General features: G+C 40.7%; 1 protein-coding gene across 1 annotated transcript; it reads left to right on the top strand.

Moving 5' to 3' along the window:
* Positions 1-608: 608 nt before the first annotated feature.
* On the top strand, positions 609-9229 carry CA3 (carbonic anhydrase 3). The gene is made up of 7 exons (XM_044245372.1): positions 609-706; positions 1524-1721; positions 3686-3804; positions 4652-4744; positions 5782-5844; positions 7064-7219; positions 8832-9229. Exons 1-7 carry the CDS (start codon positions 673-675, stop codon positions 8949-8951), a joined length of 783 nt encoding a protein of 260 aa, XP_044101307.1. The 5' UTR covers positions 609-672; the 3' UTR covers positions 8952-9229.
* Positions 9230-16178: the final 6949 nt, after the last annotated feature.

The following is a 16178-nucleotide window of genomic DNA, read 5'->3' as shown; positions in this document are numbered from 1 at the left end:
CTCTGCTCCTGAGATTTTACTAGTTGCCTGCAAGGGAGTCAAACACGAGTCAGGCAAACAGACCTGTTCTTTCCAGCTACCGTAATCGGATCGCTGGAGCGAAATAAACTCGCAGAAGCGTCCAGAGACCGCAGCCAGACAACCAGCCTGCGCTAAAAGCAACTTGCAAGTGAGGCTACAAGTGCCGCGGGGCTGCAGATTTTAGCTGGTGGCTAAGCACTGGTCGGATCCCCCATCTCCCGCAAAATCAACAACGAAAAGCCTGGAAGAGGGAGGAAGGATGAAGCAAAAGTCGCCCGCATTTTTGCACGTCGGCGCCACTCGTTAGAAAGCCAGGCAGCTTCGGGAGGCGGGAGGGAGAGGTAGGAGAGCCAGGCGCCGAGGTTTGGAGAGGGTAGAGAGAGGGTGGGGGCCTCCTTCAGCCCATCTCCCCCGCCACCCCCCCCCCCACACAAACCCGACAGCTGTCTAGCTCTCGGAATTCATTGGCTTTCCCTACCCCGCCTCCCAAATACCACCCCAATCCAGTTTAGCCCCCCCTGCCCCACCCTCGCTGACCTAATAAGGCCATGCAGTGTGTTGGGGACCTATATAAAAGGCGTGGGCTCGAAGGGAGGCTGCACAACTCGGGGGAGAGAAGTCAGCTGCGGTCCAGTGCCTACAAAGACTACCATGGCCAAGGAGTGGGGTTACGCGAGCCACAACGGTGAGTCCAAGCAGCTGCCAGCCCCAGCACCCCAGCCTTGTCCGGGATGGTGTCGGAGGATCCCCTGGAATTGCACAGAAAGCGAGCAACTCTAGGGAGTGCATGGGAAAATATGGGCGGAGGAGTCCTTGGAAACCAAGATTTACTGAGCACTTAGCAAGTGCCAAAGCTGCTGACCTTTTTACCTTTGTCTCATGTAGTTCTCCCTGGTATCAAGCCCTTATTACTTCTGCTGCAGGAAACTTAAGTGCAGAGAGAGGCTGGGTAACTTACCCAAGATCACACTGCCTGTCACCTAGAAGTCAGACCACCCAAGGTCCAGTTCTGATTGTCCCTTATTCCAGGATACTGGGCAAGCAGTTCACGTCTCTGAACCTGGTGTCAATTTAAGAATCCTTGCTCTGCCTACTGGTTTCTGCCTAACCCATAGTAAAAAAATAAATAAAAAAATAAATAAAAAATAGGAGTGTTCTTTGAAAACCATATGTGGTCAGGTTATTTCTTCCAGCTGTATGGTGGAAGATATCATTGGTAAAACGTGTGACAAAGTGCGTTTCAAAAATTAGCCTTCGGGGTTGTTTTCTAGAGCAAGCAGGGGAAATAGGCTTAGTTAAATATAATTTCTAGGTACACTATTAAGGAAACAATGAAAAGGTCTTAAATGCTAAGCCTTGTCTTGCCCAAACTGAAAACCAGGACCTTTGCATAATCACTACTAGACTAACTAGTCTCTGTGTATTTTGCTGATTTAGTCGATTAGAAAGAGGGCTTGGAATGTGCCACCAAATGAATCAGTCCCATCAACTTGATTTCCTAGGTCCTGACCACTGGCATGAACTTTATCCCATTGCCAAGGGAGACAACCAGTCGCCCATCGAACTGCATACTAAAGACATCAAGCACGACCCTTCTCTGCAGCCGTGGTCAGCGTCTTACGATCCTGGCTCTTGCAAGAGCATCTTGAACAATGGGAAGACCTGCAGGGTTGTGTTTGATGATACTTTCGATAGGTCAAGTAAGTATGACACTTAGGTAGAGGCACACGGACGTTTTCGATGCCTGTATTGGCAAAAATGAGGTTGATGACACAGTAATAATTAGTGAGAAGAGGTGATGGCAATGAGTCTAAATGAATGTCCTTTTGGATGGCCTACACCTGAGGTTTCTGAACACAGTCTGGAGAGCAAGGCTCCCATTCCCATTGTGTGGCAGAGATTCCATTCTACAAAGCCAGGAACCCAGCAAAGGAACACTAATGTAGACACTTTCTCCCCTGGTATGTGGGTGGGGGCCAATCCAGGGGAAAGAATGAGATCATTATGTGAGTCAAGAACACTGTTTTCAAGGCTTCAGTGGGGTTCTGATTAATACTTTTGGTGAGTGTTTTTGAAGTTTCTGACAATTTCGTGAGTCGTGATTTCTGTGCCATGAAAAGGAAAAGTCACCATGTTTAAAAAACTCTTTACTTACACTATTAAGAAAATCAGTGAAATAAAAGCAGACTACTTAGAAATACTTTATTTCAAAGTAAATGAGGTTAGAAAGAATCTACCTTTAATATTTTGGTGCTTGATGTACAATAATACTTTTTCTTATAACCACATTTGTAAAAAAGTTAAAATTATTCTTATTGATGTACATAAATAAATATTCTCAGTGATGTTATAGTAGAGAGCAATAGTGGCATAATCCCTACCTGCTAGGAGGCTCCAAGTAATGAATATCATAGAAATTTTATTTTCGTAAATGATAATTTCATATTGCTGTTACTTTTTCCCCCTTCTCCATTTAAATCAAGTTCCATTCTGAAGGATAAATGACAAAACTAAACAGTACCTATTTCTAGACCCTCATGAGAATACCATTTCTGTAAGCAGAAATGAGGAAATATTGACCATTCCAAAGGAGTTATCCTAATCAGTTGGACTCATATGACCAGAAAGTAACTGTTCTAGTGTTTGCACCAGAAAAATGCTGTGAATCAGACCACTTAACTTCTACATGACTAAGCTCACCCAAGTCTAGCTCTATTGTTTTAGATTTATATTATGGGCTTTCAGTTTGCCAATTCAGCACCAAGAGTTGGTCAATCTTTTCTGGAATAGCTATTCTGAATTCTGTTTTGATCTAGTTTATGTTGCTAAATCTTGATTTGGGGGGGGAGGGAGGTACGTAATTTCCAATGTCCTGCAGAAAATATTTGAATGCCTAATTCACTCCCCAGGTAAATGAAGTGAGATCAAAGTAATGTGATGTGGTGAAGTATTTGGACAACAAACTCAAACATTAATGCTACCAAGAATTACCTCGTTTGGCTGTCCACATTTATTGATTGCTTGGGAGATGTCTAAATTTTCCTTTTTACCTCATTCCAACAGACACAGTTCAAGTTAGAAGTGAATGAAAGCTCTTGCTTGTAGTCTTAAAGAAAAGTGAAGCTGGAGGCATGATATGGAGAAGAAATTCACATTTGCACGGTGATTGGTGTGCTGGGCAATGTGATGAAGACTTTAAAGTCCCTAATCTCATTTAATCCTCACGGCTGCTTTGAAAGGTTGATATTATTATCACCTTCAACAGAGTTGCAGAAACAGGTTCAGAGAAGTTTAGCAACTTGCCTGAGATCACAAAATTAGCTAGGATTTGAACCCGCATCCCTCTGGCTCTCAGCCCTCACGTTCTTCCCACCACTCCACACAACAGACTCATTTGTTGACTGTCTGCATCCTTATTTGCCCCTCTTCCATTTGAACTTTGTTGTCATGTTAAATTGGCACTTTAAGCATAATGAAACAAGCAAAGAAAACAAGACAGAAAAGAGAAGTCCTTTATTTTGACATATCCCGTGGGAAAGAGACCAGTGTGCTTGAGAACCATATCATCTACCCAGCAGACTGACCTTTGCCCATTGAACTTCGGCTCTAAGAGCACGTGTTTAAGGTAGGAGTTCACTGTTGACCCAGTGTCTCTGAATCGCAGTGCTGAGGGGCGGTCCTCTCACTGGACCCTACCGGCTTCGCCAGTTCCATCTTCACTGGGGCTCCTCTGATGACCATGGCTCTGAGCACACCGTGGATGGAGTCAAGTATGCGGCAGAGGTAGGAGCAACTGTCTCCCAAAGGGAAAACTGAGAAGTGAAAAATAGCCACAAAGTAGCATCCACTTCAAGCCCGAGGTTGTGAAAAGAGCTGTAGTACTTTTAGCACAAGCTGTAGCTGCCGAACATTCTAGGCTAGACGGTTAAGAGTGTAGGTTAGTGTCATGCATGAAAATTTTCAAGGTTATATTAAGAAATTGGATAGCGGGAACGCCTGGGTGGCTCAGTGGGTTAAGCATCTGCCTTCAGCTCAGGTCATGATCTCAGGGGCCTGGGATGGAGTCCCGCAACGTGCTCCCTGCTCCGTGGGAAGTCTGCTTCTCCCTCCCTCCACCTCTGCCTCTCCCCCTGCTTGTGCTCTCTCTTTCTCTCTCGGGCAAAAAAATAAAATCCTAAAAACAACAACAACTGGATAACGGTTTAATAATTTTAAAAAAAAAGGCCAAGGTCTTGACTAGAAGAGAAAAGATAAGGATAGCGAACATTTATGGAGTGCTTACAAATATGAACTCATTTGATCCTCTCAGCAACTCTATGAGACAGGGTATACAAACAGGCACAGAAAAGTTACATAACAAAGTTACAGAATTAGTTTAACGAAAGTTCAACTTTCAATCATTGCTTATTATAGTGTTCTAGGTCTACTTATAATAATTTCATACGCTTTTTATTTAAGCCACTAAAAATTTCAGCAAAATATTGCGTGTTGATATTTCAAATTCTATTGACTTCCTTTGAGAATGTCTGGCAATGTCAGAATTGTAAAGTTATTGGTTTACTGTGAATACTTTTATACGTATTTTCGTACTCTAGAAATTCACCCCATAACCTGCATTCTCTGGTTTCAGCTTCATTTGGTTCACTGGAATCCAAAGTATAACACCTTTGGAGAAGCTCTGAAGCAACCCGATGGGATAGCTGTGGTTGGCATTTTTCTGAAGGTGAGGTAAAAACTAACCATCTTTTTCTTTCAAAATTTAGTTCTTTATTGATGGTTAGGATAGCCTGGGTTTCCCCTCCTTCCTTTTATTTAAAAGGGAGAGAGGAATGAATTTCATTATTCATTCAACTGACAAGACATTTCTGGTAAGATCAGCTCAAAATATTTAGCTCTCCCTTAAAAGTGTCCCTTTTACCATACTCCAGTCCCCCTAACCCTTCTAAATTCTCTCCAGAATGAGTGTGTGGGCGTGTGGAGGGGCAATAGAGACAGAGCCTTGGAAAGAGCTTGTTGTGGTAGTGGGGAGGGCAAAGTCAGCCTTGTTGCATTATCCTTTCCTGTTACTCTACTTTAGTTGCACTGGAAACCAGAAAAGCTGATGTTGGAAACTGCTGGGATGCCAAGTCCCTGGCTGGACATCCCCTCAGCTCAGGGCGGCTACCACTCACATGATCCCAGGCTAACATAGCCCACGGAATGTGTGTGTTGTTGGGCCAGCTTTGGTTTAAAGGGGACTTAGTGTCATTAACACATGAATTTAGTGGTAACACAATCTAGATTTTAAGCCAGAGGTGAAAATCTAGCTTCTTTCTTTTTGAATGACCTAATTTGTTTTATGTCCTGAACTCATTGGTTCATTTTCAGTGATTGAATGCAGCACAACAGGAAGTGGAGTGGGTCTGCACTCCAGACTGTACAATAAATTTAGTTTTGCATACATTGAGTCCATCCTAGCTTGAATTCTGTAAGAGAGAAAAAAAAAAAGGATGATGGGTGAGAAGATCAAGGACATGAAAATAAATCAACATATAATTTTGTGGTTGTGCACTTCAGAGGCCTGGAGTCTAAATTTAGTTCGGAAAATATATACCCTAAAATCTTGGGGGAGAAATAAACTTATGTTTTGTTTAGTACAAGATATTCTGGCAGATTTGTAAATCACTAGTTGCTGATGGATGGATCAAAGTTAGTTTTCAAGACAATCATAAATTATGAAGAAGGGAAAGATATAATTATTGGTTTTTGATTTTCTTACAGATAGGACGTGAGAAAGGCGAGTTCCAGCTGGTCCTTGATGCACTGGACAAAATTAAGACAAAGGTAAAAATAAATCACGTTTCCTCCTAGACCATAAAACAGGGTACGTCATTTTTTCATTATTACATTTTCTTTTTTTTTTTTTTTTAAGACTTTATTGATTTATTTCTCAGAGAGAGAGCATGCACGAGCAGGGAGAGTAGCAGGCAGAGGGAGAAACAGGCTCCCCGCTGAGTGGGCTGCCCAAGGGGGGGCGCCAGCCCAGAACCTTGAAATCACTACCTGAGCCAAAGGCAGATTATCAATGACTGAGCCACGCAGGTGCCCCTATTATTACATTTTCAAGTGTATTGTTTATATCTGTTACTATGTCTGATGAATATACTAAGCATATGTCCACAAACAAATGCTATTATATTTGTATGGTTTATAATTGTTAGTGTAATTTTACATATATCAGCTTATTAAATTCCCAGTCTGTCAGATAATGACTTTCTTACTGAAGTGAATAATGCGAGAGAAGTTGAATGTTTACCCCCCTTGCCCCCCAACACACATACATACTTGCAGAAGTACTAAACATTTGGGTCCTGGTGCTGCCCTTTCTCTCTGGGGTGATACCTGCATACTTTAAATCTTAACAGTAGATTCTTCTAATTAACTGATTCCTTTAAAATGCCTTTGGAACTATTCTAATCAAATGCTATTAAATCTTAACAGTAGATTCTTCTAATTAACTGATTCCTTTAAATTGCCTTTGGAACTATTCTAATCAAATGCTATTAAGTTTTACCACCAAAGTATTCTGAGCATAATATTCAAGTGAGCCTGTTTTTTTTTTTTTTAAATCATTGAGTACCTAAGCATTTCTGAAATGAAACATATCTGTTATAGTTAGATGTGAGTTTTCTTCTTTTTCTTGAGAAGTGAGGAATTGTAGTTCTACTGACAGGTGATAGGGAATAAAATGTTACACTGACTGTGCCAAAGTTAAAATATAAACTGGCTTCCCCCCTTTAACTTTTATTTCTGAAAGGCATAAACTTTATTTAATAGTTCCATTTTCTTGTGGTGCCTGGGTGGCTCAGTTGGTGAATCATTCCATTCTTGATCTCAGCTCAAGTCTTGGTCTCAGGGTCCTGAGTTCAACTCCCAAATTAAAAAAAAAAAAAATCTGTTTTGTTTATTGCATTTGAAATCCATCCTTACAAAACGGCAAGACCGTTGGGGTGGGCGGTGTGGGTGCACCTACTCATCCTGCCTGTGCCCTGTGCTCCCCCAGGGCAAGGAGGCACCCTTCACACATTTTGACCCATCCTGCCTGTTCCCCGCCTGCCGGGACTACTGGACCTACCACGGCTCCTTCACCACGCCGCCCTGTGAGGAGTGCATTGTGTGGCTCCTGCTGAAGGAGCCCATCACCGTGAGCTCTGACCAGGTAAGCCCCAGCTCCAGACAGAGACTTGGCAACATGCAAACGTGCATCGCTGAATGGCTGTATAAGATATAGATGCCAAATGGAAAATGGACAGCTGCTAAAAGCTGCTTACAGACCAGCTCTATGACCAGGCATTTCAGAGTTTGCTTTGATTAATTACAGTTTGCTCAACTTTCTAAAACTTACCTTCCAAAAGTACCAGGATAAACACAGATCATTTAAAAGTGGTTGGAATGCTGAACAATGACTGAGTTTATGTTCTGGAAATACTTAAGGGTTTACATTATTAATATGAGTTAGCTTTTATTAATTTGGAGCTCCCTCAACTACTAAGTACTGGTTAGAAGATTGGAAACACAGGCCTGGGGAGAAGGAAACTAACGGAAGGGATTTAACATCTTTGTGAGGATCTGAGATTTTTCCAGTTCTATAGATATGTAAGTTGTGGCTCAGAAAGGTTAAGTAGTTTGTCCATGATCACACAGCCAAGTGTAGGAGCTGAGATTCCAGTGTCTATCTGCTTCCAATACCTCTTGACCTCTTTGCTCAGGACTTTCTTCTTAGTGTTCATCTAAAGAATGTCCTTGCAACATTTATCAAAGAGACTTTCAAGGAAAGACTGGGAGAAAATATGTAAGAAGGGATATGGAGAAGAACAGATTAAAGCAAGTGCGCAGCACAGAAACTCACACCGTAGATCATGAATGTCTACTTTAATGGTAAAGTCAGTTTTCTAGTACATTTCCATATTTAAGACAGGGGTTTTCGTATTTCTGCCAGTTATAGACTCAAGTATATACACAATCACTTTTATCAAAAGATCAGATTTAATGGTCAGGTTCAGTCATAAACATATTTTGAAAGAGGAATGAAATTTTCTTAAGGAGAAAGCTATAAACATTTTCATGTAGAAATACAGTACTGATGATAACTTTCTATATTCCTTTTCCTTAAGAAAAAAAACTTTTAAAATGTTCTTAAAACTTTAAATATAGTATGACAAATCTCTTTCTGTCTTTTAAAAATAGAGACTCCATAAACTTATACAACGAAGGCAATTAAGCTGATCAATTGTGCCGATATTGTCATCCCCTCCTACATATACTCCTAAGTATATAAAGCATATACTTACTTCATAGTGACCCATCCAATTGAAATAACTGCTTCAGAATTCAGGAGGAAACACTTGGACAGAGGGCATGGTGATCCTATATAAAACAAAGAAAAGAAAAGTACAGAAAGCTTCTATTTCACAGGAACTCATTACCAGATAACTCTGGACCAACAGATTTCATGGTTTGTTTGTTTTGTTTTAAAAGTCAGAATTTAAAAAAAAATTTTTTTTAAGATTTTATTTATTTATTTGAGAGAGACAGAGATAGGGAGGGAGAGCACAAGCTGAGGGAGAAGCAGGCTCCCCACTGAGCTGGCTCCCCACTGAGCCTGCCACAGGGCTTGATCCCAGAACTCTGGGGTCATGAACTGAGCTGAAGGCGACGCTTAGCTGAGCCACCCAGGTGCCCCCAAAAGCCAGAAATTTCTAGCTGTCACGTACCGAATGCGTCCAGTTGGTCCGAGTGTCATGCTGACAGTCTTCCCTTGCCCCTTGCAGATGGCAAAGCTGCGGAGCCTCTTTTCCAGTGCTGAGAACGAGCCCCCAGTGCCCCTGGTGGGGAACTGGCGCCCTCCACAGCCGATCAAGGGCAGGGTGGTGAGAGCCTCCTTCAAATGAGGCTGCCGGAGCTTGCCCTCTTCAGGAAAGGAAACCTGCCATTGGAGAGCTTGGTTCCTTGTCTCCTCTTGGTGCTCCTTCCTCCAAGTATATTTCAGCTTTCCACACCACGCAATGAGTGCCAGAGTTTAATAACCGAGAAACCAAAGTTACTTTTGACAAGACATAATATGGAAAACTTTTGGCCTTTGTAATAATCACCTTTCCTACAAAAGAAACATTGTTAGTAAGATTTCAGAGAAGAAACAGGTGGGAGAGTAAAGATATAGAAAAATGGGTATTGGGCACCATTTTTTTTGTCTTCTTAAATTTCACAGAACTTCAGTTTTACTATTTTCGTATTCTGAGTTGTGTCTCTTAAAGAAATAACAAAAACTTCTGCATGTAGGAGTGGATGTGTATGAAGATCATAGAGCAATTAAACATAAGCCAGAAGTTAAAATGACTATGCACACCAAGCAAAGAAAGGATGCGTTTTAACCCTTAAATAAAACCAACAAGCGGTCCGTTATTTATTACAACTCTAGGTACTGTAGGGATTATCTTGTTTTGATTATCAATGAAAGGAAAACCCATTCAACTGGAGGAGTTTAAAACATTTGATCTGGTGTCTGAATTTCTTCTTCATAAGGATGGCTGACTTTATCCTAACATTTTTCTTTACCTGAAGGAGGGCCATTTATTTTCAATTTTACGACTTTTCTCTTTGCATGCTTATTAATATAAAAATCGTCTCTGATATCTTTCTAATTTGAGGGTGGGATAATAATTCCTGGAACACGAAGGAGCGAGTGACTACACTTGAAGTGAAAGCGGTTGTACCAATCATCAAAACTAATAAAGACGTGAGTGAAAAAAATCGTGTTGTGTTTTTCAGTGAAGAAAAGGGTCATGAGTGACAGACACGGAGTAAAACTAAGAATGGCAAAGTCTGTAAGTTTGTTTTTATAACCGAAGGGTGATGGTAACAGACTCAGGTTCTGATTTTAGTCGGATGTTACATTTCTCACAGAACAGCTAAGAATCAGTGAGGGGCCCTCGGAGAAAATCACAGACCAGAAGAGGAATGGGTGGCCATGTATTTGAGAGTGGGGACTAGTTTCCGGAAGTCTCAAAGTTGGGTTTAGGAATCTGGGGTCCATACCTTGGTTGCTACTTAAGGGCAAGGAATTAAGTCAGACTGTAGCTTTTACGTCTTTATTTTTCTAAATGTGCATTGAATAACACTAGTCTAACACTACAAAACCCTATACATTGAGACCTTCAAAACATTTAATATGTTTGGACATGAAGTCTCATTTTGCAGTTAGTGGCTTTGATATGTCTTCCATCACAAGACTGGCTAATACGTTAACTTACCTTAGAAAATGACAGCAGTGATTTCATTACTCTGAGGAATGAAAATGGTATTGGGTCAGGAGAGTCCTGTGATGCTGGAAGTGAAGTCAGGTGACAAAGCCCTGGGAGACTCAAGTTATTTAATAGATTACCACTTGGGTGAAGTAAAACCAGGTTGGTCAGTGCGAAATGGGTGTGTTAATTAAATCCCTTGAAATTAGGAGGTGTGGAGCTTTCATCAATTAGTGGTAATACACAAGCTGATTCTCTCAGGGTACTTACTTAGTAATGCTTAAAGCACCACAAAAATGCATCCAAAATACATTCTGTGTAGGAGAGGAACATATAATTCAATAACAGCTACAGTGGTCCTTATTAAAGAATGCAGGCTAAACAAGCCTTGAACCGTTTTGGGAGAAAATGTCCAATCAGGACAGGCTATCTCCCTCTACCATGAGTTCCATGAGGGCATAGATGTGAGTCTTATAAACTATTCCCCTATTGCCTAGTAGTGAGTCTGGCACTTAGTAAGCACTCAGTAAATATGTGGTAAATAGATGATGTGATGAACACCGATGACCCCGGACAAATGCTCGTCTTCTTGAACAACCAATTACTCTGCATAATTAAGGCTAATACTGGTTTTTGCTCATCTTATGTAGTTTAGACCTCCTTGGGGAATGTTCTCTTCAGCTTCAGATGACAGCTTTGAGTCATTGTCAAACTCACAATTATCACCCAACTTAAAACTTCCAATTTCTCCCTGCACTCACAACGCCGAGTCATTATACATGCTCATTAGAATATTGAAACCACACGTATTTCCTTATTCAGTGGAGGGATCATCTTCACGATCATGCAGAAGATTCCAGACGATTGCACTTGTGGCATACACAGCCTACACGTGTGTCGGAGATGTGGCTAGGAGCTGTGCTGGACATGTTTCAGCATCTGCCAAATTTTATTCTTTAGAACATAATCATCTAGACATTTTTAAACTTCAACACGGAACAGCAACTAACTTGAATGAAGTATGTAGGAATATTCAGATAGCTATATCCTTAAGTCTATGAACGGCACATAATCAATAAGAATTCACTAAATATAGGGCACTGTTAGATTTGAGAGTACAAATATATTATAATCCTACCCCTTCAATGGGGAGGCAATATACTTATGAAAAGGTAAATATTCATGACTACTGACCCAAAACTCTTTATGTGCCATCAGTGAATATTTATGTAGATGAAGGGGAAGTATTCTACATAGGGTCTGTGGGTGGCAGCGTCCAACTGTACTCATTTATGTAATCAAATAAAGAGGGTGAAACTGACCAGCTATTAACTGGTTTGGATACATGTTTAAAAGTTCGCCACAAACAAAATTGTTTTAAAAGAAGTACAAAGAGTCCAAAACCACAACAAAGACTGCATATAAATAAATTAGACTTTAGTTTCTCTTCTAAGGCCTTCTTACTTGATACTAAAGGGGAATTCTAGAGATAAACAAAAATATTTATTTTAGTAGAAGAAGAACAAGTGAGAAGAGATAAGAAAAAAATGAAAACGGGCGTATCTGGGGCGCTGTTGGCTAAGCCTCGCACTCTTGCTTTCGGTTCAGGTCGTGATCTCAGGGTGGTGGGACCAAGCCCTGCCTAAGTCCCGGCTCACACCGAGCCGCTGAGTGTGGGATCTGAGATTCTCTTACCCTTTTCCCCCCTGCCGCTGCCCCAACTCACTCTTTATAAAATAAAGAAATAAATCTTAAAAAAAAAAAAGAAGAAACTATTAAAAAATGAGAACTGTAAAATGTTTCAGATTTAATGAATGAAAATTTAATGATATTTAAATACTACCCCTAAGCTAGCACTTAACAGATATAAAATGGAAATGAGAAGGCAAAATCATGTTTGTCTTTAATTTTCACTTGGGTCACTAGATGGCAGCAAAATAATTACAAAAATGACTGAAATGAAAAGCCCAGCTGTTTAGTGGCAGAGCGATGAGGGGTTTTGTTTGCTTACTTTTAAAAATCCAGAACACCCCTTTTCCTTTTTTCAAGTGATTAATATTAACCATTAATTTCTATCTACAAAAGGAAAGATGGTGAAGGATTCTTATTTTTGACCATGTTAATAGCCAACAGTGAGGCCTTAGAGATTAAAGTTTAGTAGTTGTTGAATCAAAATGTAAATAAATGAGAGGCAAGCGTTTTACAGCCCTGTTCAGTCTTCTGGAGGCCTCAGTGCAAATCACCCAGCATTTGCTGGATATGTACTCTTGAGCAAGTTAATTTCTCTGGCCTCAGTTTCTTCTTCTGTGAGTAGGAATGATAATGATATTTGCTCAGAGAATTTTTTTTTTTTTTAAGAATTTGACGAGTTGGTACATATAACTTCTTAACATAGTTATTGTACATGTAATAAAACTCTCAATAAGAGTTAATTCTCTCCTGAAAATTAATTTTACTTTAACCAGGAAAAATTCTAGTGGCTTATTCGATACTTAACATCATGTTTTTTTCTTTATGTATCTATTAGTTACAACATGAATTCACTTCTTAATTCAGATGATGATAAAGGAGTTACTGTAAAGGACTCCCCTAATGGATTTCCCTCTGTGCTTGGCATTGACAATGACATTAGCTCTTGCCGCATACTATGTGACAGAAAATCAAAGATGTGGCCACGTTAGAAACCAGCATGATGCTAGAAGGGTGATTTGGAGGAGGACCAGAGAATCTTTCCTGAGCAATATTCTGTTCCAGGAGCTCTATAACTTACCTGAGGAAGTGTATGGATGTTGGAAAAACATCCAGAAAATAAACCAAAGAGGAGAGGTGGGAAAACCATAGCATTCATTCTGCTTTACTGACTTTCAAATGTTGGCAGGATAGAGGCCCTTGGAGTGCTGCATGAAGTGGAAAATCTATCCTAATTGTAAATGCAGAAAGTCTCCTGCCATGAAATTAATTTGGGTCTTGTCTGGGCATGTCAGGAAGTCAGCATCCTGAATAAGGTGTGTTAGTTAACTTGGGAGAAGAGTTTATCCATTTGGGGGGTGACTCAAGTCCAATTATTCAAAAGGAAATAAAGCAAGCATAAAATCTAGGATCAAGGGAATGAATGACTGGAGAGCTGATGAACTACTTTAGATTCAAAGTTGTTTAGTGGCAGCCACCTGACAACTTGACCAGGTAGATAATCACAGGTAATCAGCAGGAGCAAGAGCGAGTCTAACTATGCAGTCCCAGGGGACCAAGTGTGCTGCAGAGGCATAAAACCCAGTGATTTAAAAGCTAATTTTAGCCCGGTGAGAATCAACTCTGTGCAGTAAACAGAGAATCAGATTCTCCCTTGTAGTTAAATCATTTCCAGGTAGAGAAGGCTGGAAACTTAGAGAAAATATTTAGGCCATTAAAAGCACATATTCTCTGTTTCAACATGTCCATAAGTTTCTATCACACTCACTCAACTCTTTTGAAATTTGGATGGTTCCAAACACATTTGTTCAAGGGAAGTCATTCCCCTAAGGACCCTTGACTCCCATGAAAGTATATTACAAATGGAAGTGTTTGAAAATACTATGCAACTCTGGCTTGCAAAATTCACACTTCTGCTCCTCTGTGTGACTGGTTTAATGGAGGACCTACGGCATTCACTGGAGACCCCAACCAGTGGGCCCAGCGAGGGTAGGAAGATGATACAAGCCAAGCAGAGTAGACATAAGTCAGAGTCCAGCCAGGGGGCAGAACTGAGAACTAAGTGGGAAAAGGGGCAGGCAGGAGGTTAGCAATAAGGAGCCTGCTGCTCAGGGAACATAGAGGGGCCTGGTTCTCGCACCAGGAGCCACTCTTGGGAATAATGATATTTTTACATTTTATCTGTAATGTAGGCATCGTGCATGTGTACGTGTGTGTGTACATGTGTGTGAGATGAACGTGGGTGTGGGGACGTTTGAGTGTATAAGAACTTTATCTGTCTTGTTATGCTCTGGAGGCCAGCCACTCTAACACAGTATCTGTAACCTTGTCACTGCTTAAAAAGTATTTGTTGATAGAGGAAGGAATGGGCAGATGGATGGGTGGGTGGATGGAGGGATGGAGGGAGGGATGGAGGGATGGGGCAATAAGAATCTTAAAGGACCAAGTGTCAATTTAAGATCATGAGTTGATGGGACCTGTGCTCTCATCCTGGGAATGGCAGAGACCAGCATCTCAAAGAGTTCTTGAAGGAATGCAGGAGTTTCTTTGTTGTAACCCAGGCTTCTCATAAAGAGAGTAACGACGGGAGAAGAGAAGCAGTTTCTCATCACATATATTCAAAACTTATCATTTGAAAATTTAAATTTTAAAAATGAACTTAATGTAGAAGAAACATGTTTTAAGAGATATAAAAGGAGATCCTCTACCCGGATATTTATCTCTTTTACCACTCGTGTTCTAATGGGCAAGTCGAAGACCTAGGTTGGCAATGAGCCTGTGGCACTGGCCTCTGGTGATACTGATAGGCATGATTCATGATTTAGTGCTGGAACTTTTATGAGTTTGCCTTCATTTTCTCACTAGTGACTTCAGTTCCCCATTTCGTTCAGCTTTGTGTGAAGATGCTCAAGGTTATTGTACATACATAATAAAGATACCCCCCCCAACTCAAATCCTTGTGGCATGGCCAAGATAAGCAAAGTGTGATACTTTTAGAAATTCAGTAAACAGGGGCATCTGGGTGGCTCAGTGGGTTAAGCCGCTGCCTTTGGCTCAGGTCATGATCTCTGGGTCCTGGGATCGAGCCCCACATTGGGCTCTCTGCTCAGCAGGGAGCCTGCTTCCTCCTCTCTCTCTGCCTGCCTCTCTGCCTGCTTGTGATCTCTCTCTGTCAAATAAATAAATAAAATCTTTAAAAAAAATTCAATAATATACACTATGGAGTATTATGCCTCCATCAGAAAGGATGAATACCCAACTTGTGTAGCAACATGGATGGGACTGGAAGAGATTATGCTGAGTGAAATAAGTCAAGCAGAGAGAGTCAATTATCATATGGTTTCACTTATTTGTGGAGCATAACAAATAGCATGGAGGACAAGGGGTGTTAGAGAGGAGAAGGGAGTTGGGGTAGATTGGAAGGGGAGGTGAACCACGAGAGACTATGGACTCTGAAAAACAATCTGAGGGGTTTGAAGTGGCAGGGGGGTGGGAGGTTGGGGTACCAGGTGGTGGGTATTATAGAGGGCACGGATTGCATGGAGCACTGGGTGTGGTGAAAAAATAATGAATACTGTTTTTCTGAAAATAAATAAATTGAAAAAAAAATTGAAAAAAATTCAATAAACATTTTCAACTGACACATTCTGCCCCACCTTAATCAGTGGATGTTCAACTCAGGTAAATTTCCTGCCCTATACAAACAACACAGACCTATACACTTAAACACATGTACTCATGTACTTGTAATTACTTCCCAGAACTTACTTCATAATAAAGTTGAGAATTCTTTGAGAAAAATGTTTACTCACACAGTGAATTTACCAGAAATCAGACTCAGGGTCTTTTTTGGTTGTTAGTTGTGGTTGGGGGTAGGTGGTATATTGTGGCTCAACTTATAATTTCATATGTACATTTCTGGCTGCCTATTATAAATATTTTTTAATTTAAAGTTATTTTCAGATATTTCATCAGAGAAGGTTTTATTTCTTCCTTCTGATTTGGTTTCTCTAAAAACGATCCTGTTGTCAAGATTGCGAGGTGTACTAAGCCTCTTGTCCTTAGCAGCCTAATTGGTATGAAACATTGATTAGGCCCTCAGAGGGGTAGAGGAGTTTCAGAGGAATTATGAAATAACCACAAGGAACAAAGAACAAACTTTGCAACTTGCTTAAAGGGCAGCACTTT

This window comes from Neovison vison, chromosome 4, assembly GCF_020171115.1.
Source record: "Neovison vison isolate M4711 chromosome 4, ASM_NN_V1, whole genome shotgun sequence".
Classification (NCBI taxonomy): Eukaryota; Metazoa; Chordata; class Mammalia; order Carnivora; family Mustelidae; genus Neogale; species Neogale vison.
The sequence above is the reverse complement of the archived record's forward strand: the minus strand, read 5'-3'. Positions and strand labels throughout refer to the sequence as shown.

What these genes read in the sequence shown, in the direction of transcription:
- CA3 (XM_044245372.1), top strand. Translation starts at nt 673, where the DNA reads ATGGCCAAGGAGTGGGGTTACGCGAGCCACAACG. An exon ending in GGGTTACGCGAGCCACAACG is followed by an intron (nt 707 to 1,523) that starts GTGAGTCCAAGC and finishes TTGATTTCCTAG; the next exon opens with GTCCTGACCACTGGCATGAA. An exon ending in TCACCGTGAGCTCTGACCAG is followed by an intron (nt 7,220 to 8,831) that starts GTAAGCCCCAGC and finishes TGCCCCTTGCAG; the next exon opens with ATGGCAAAGCTGCGGAGCCT.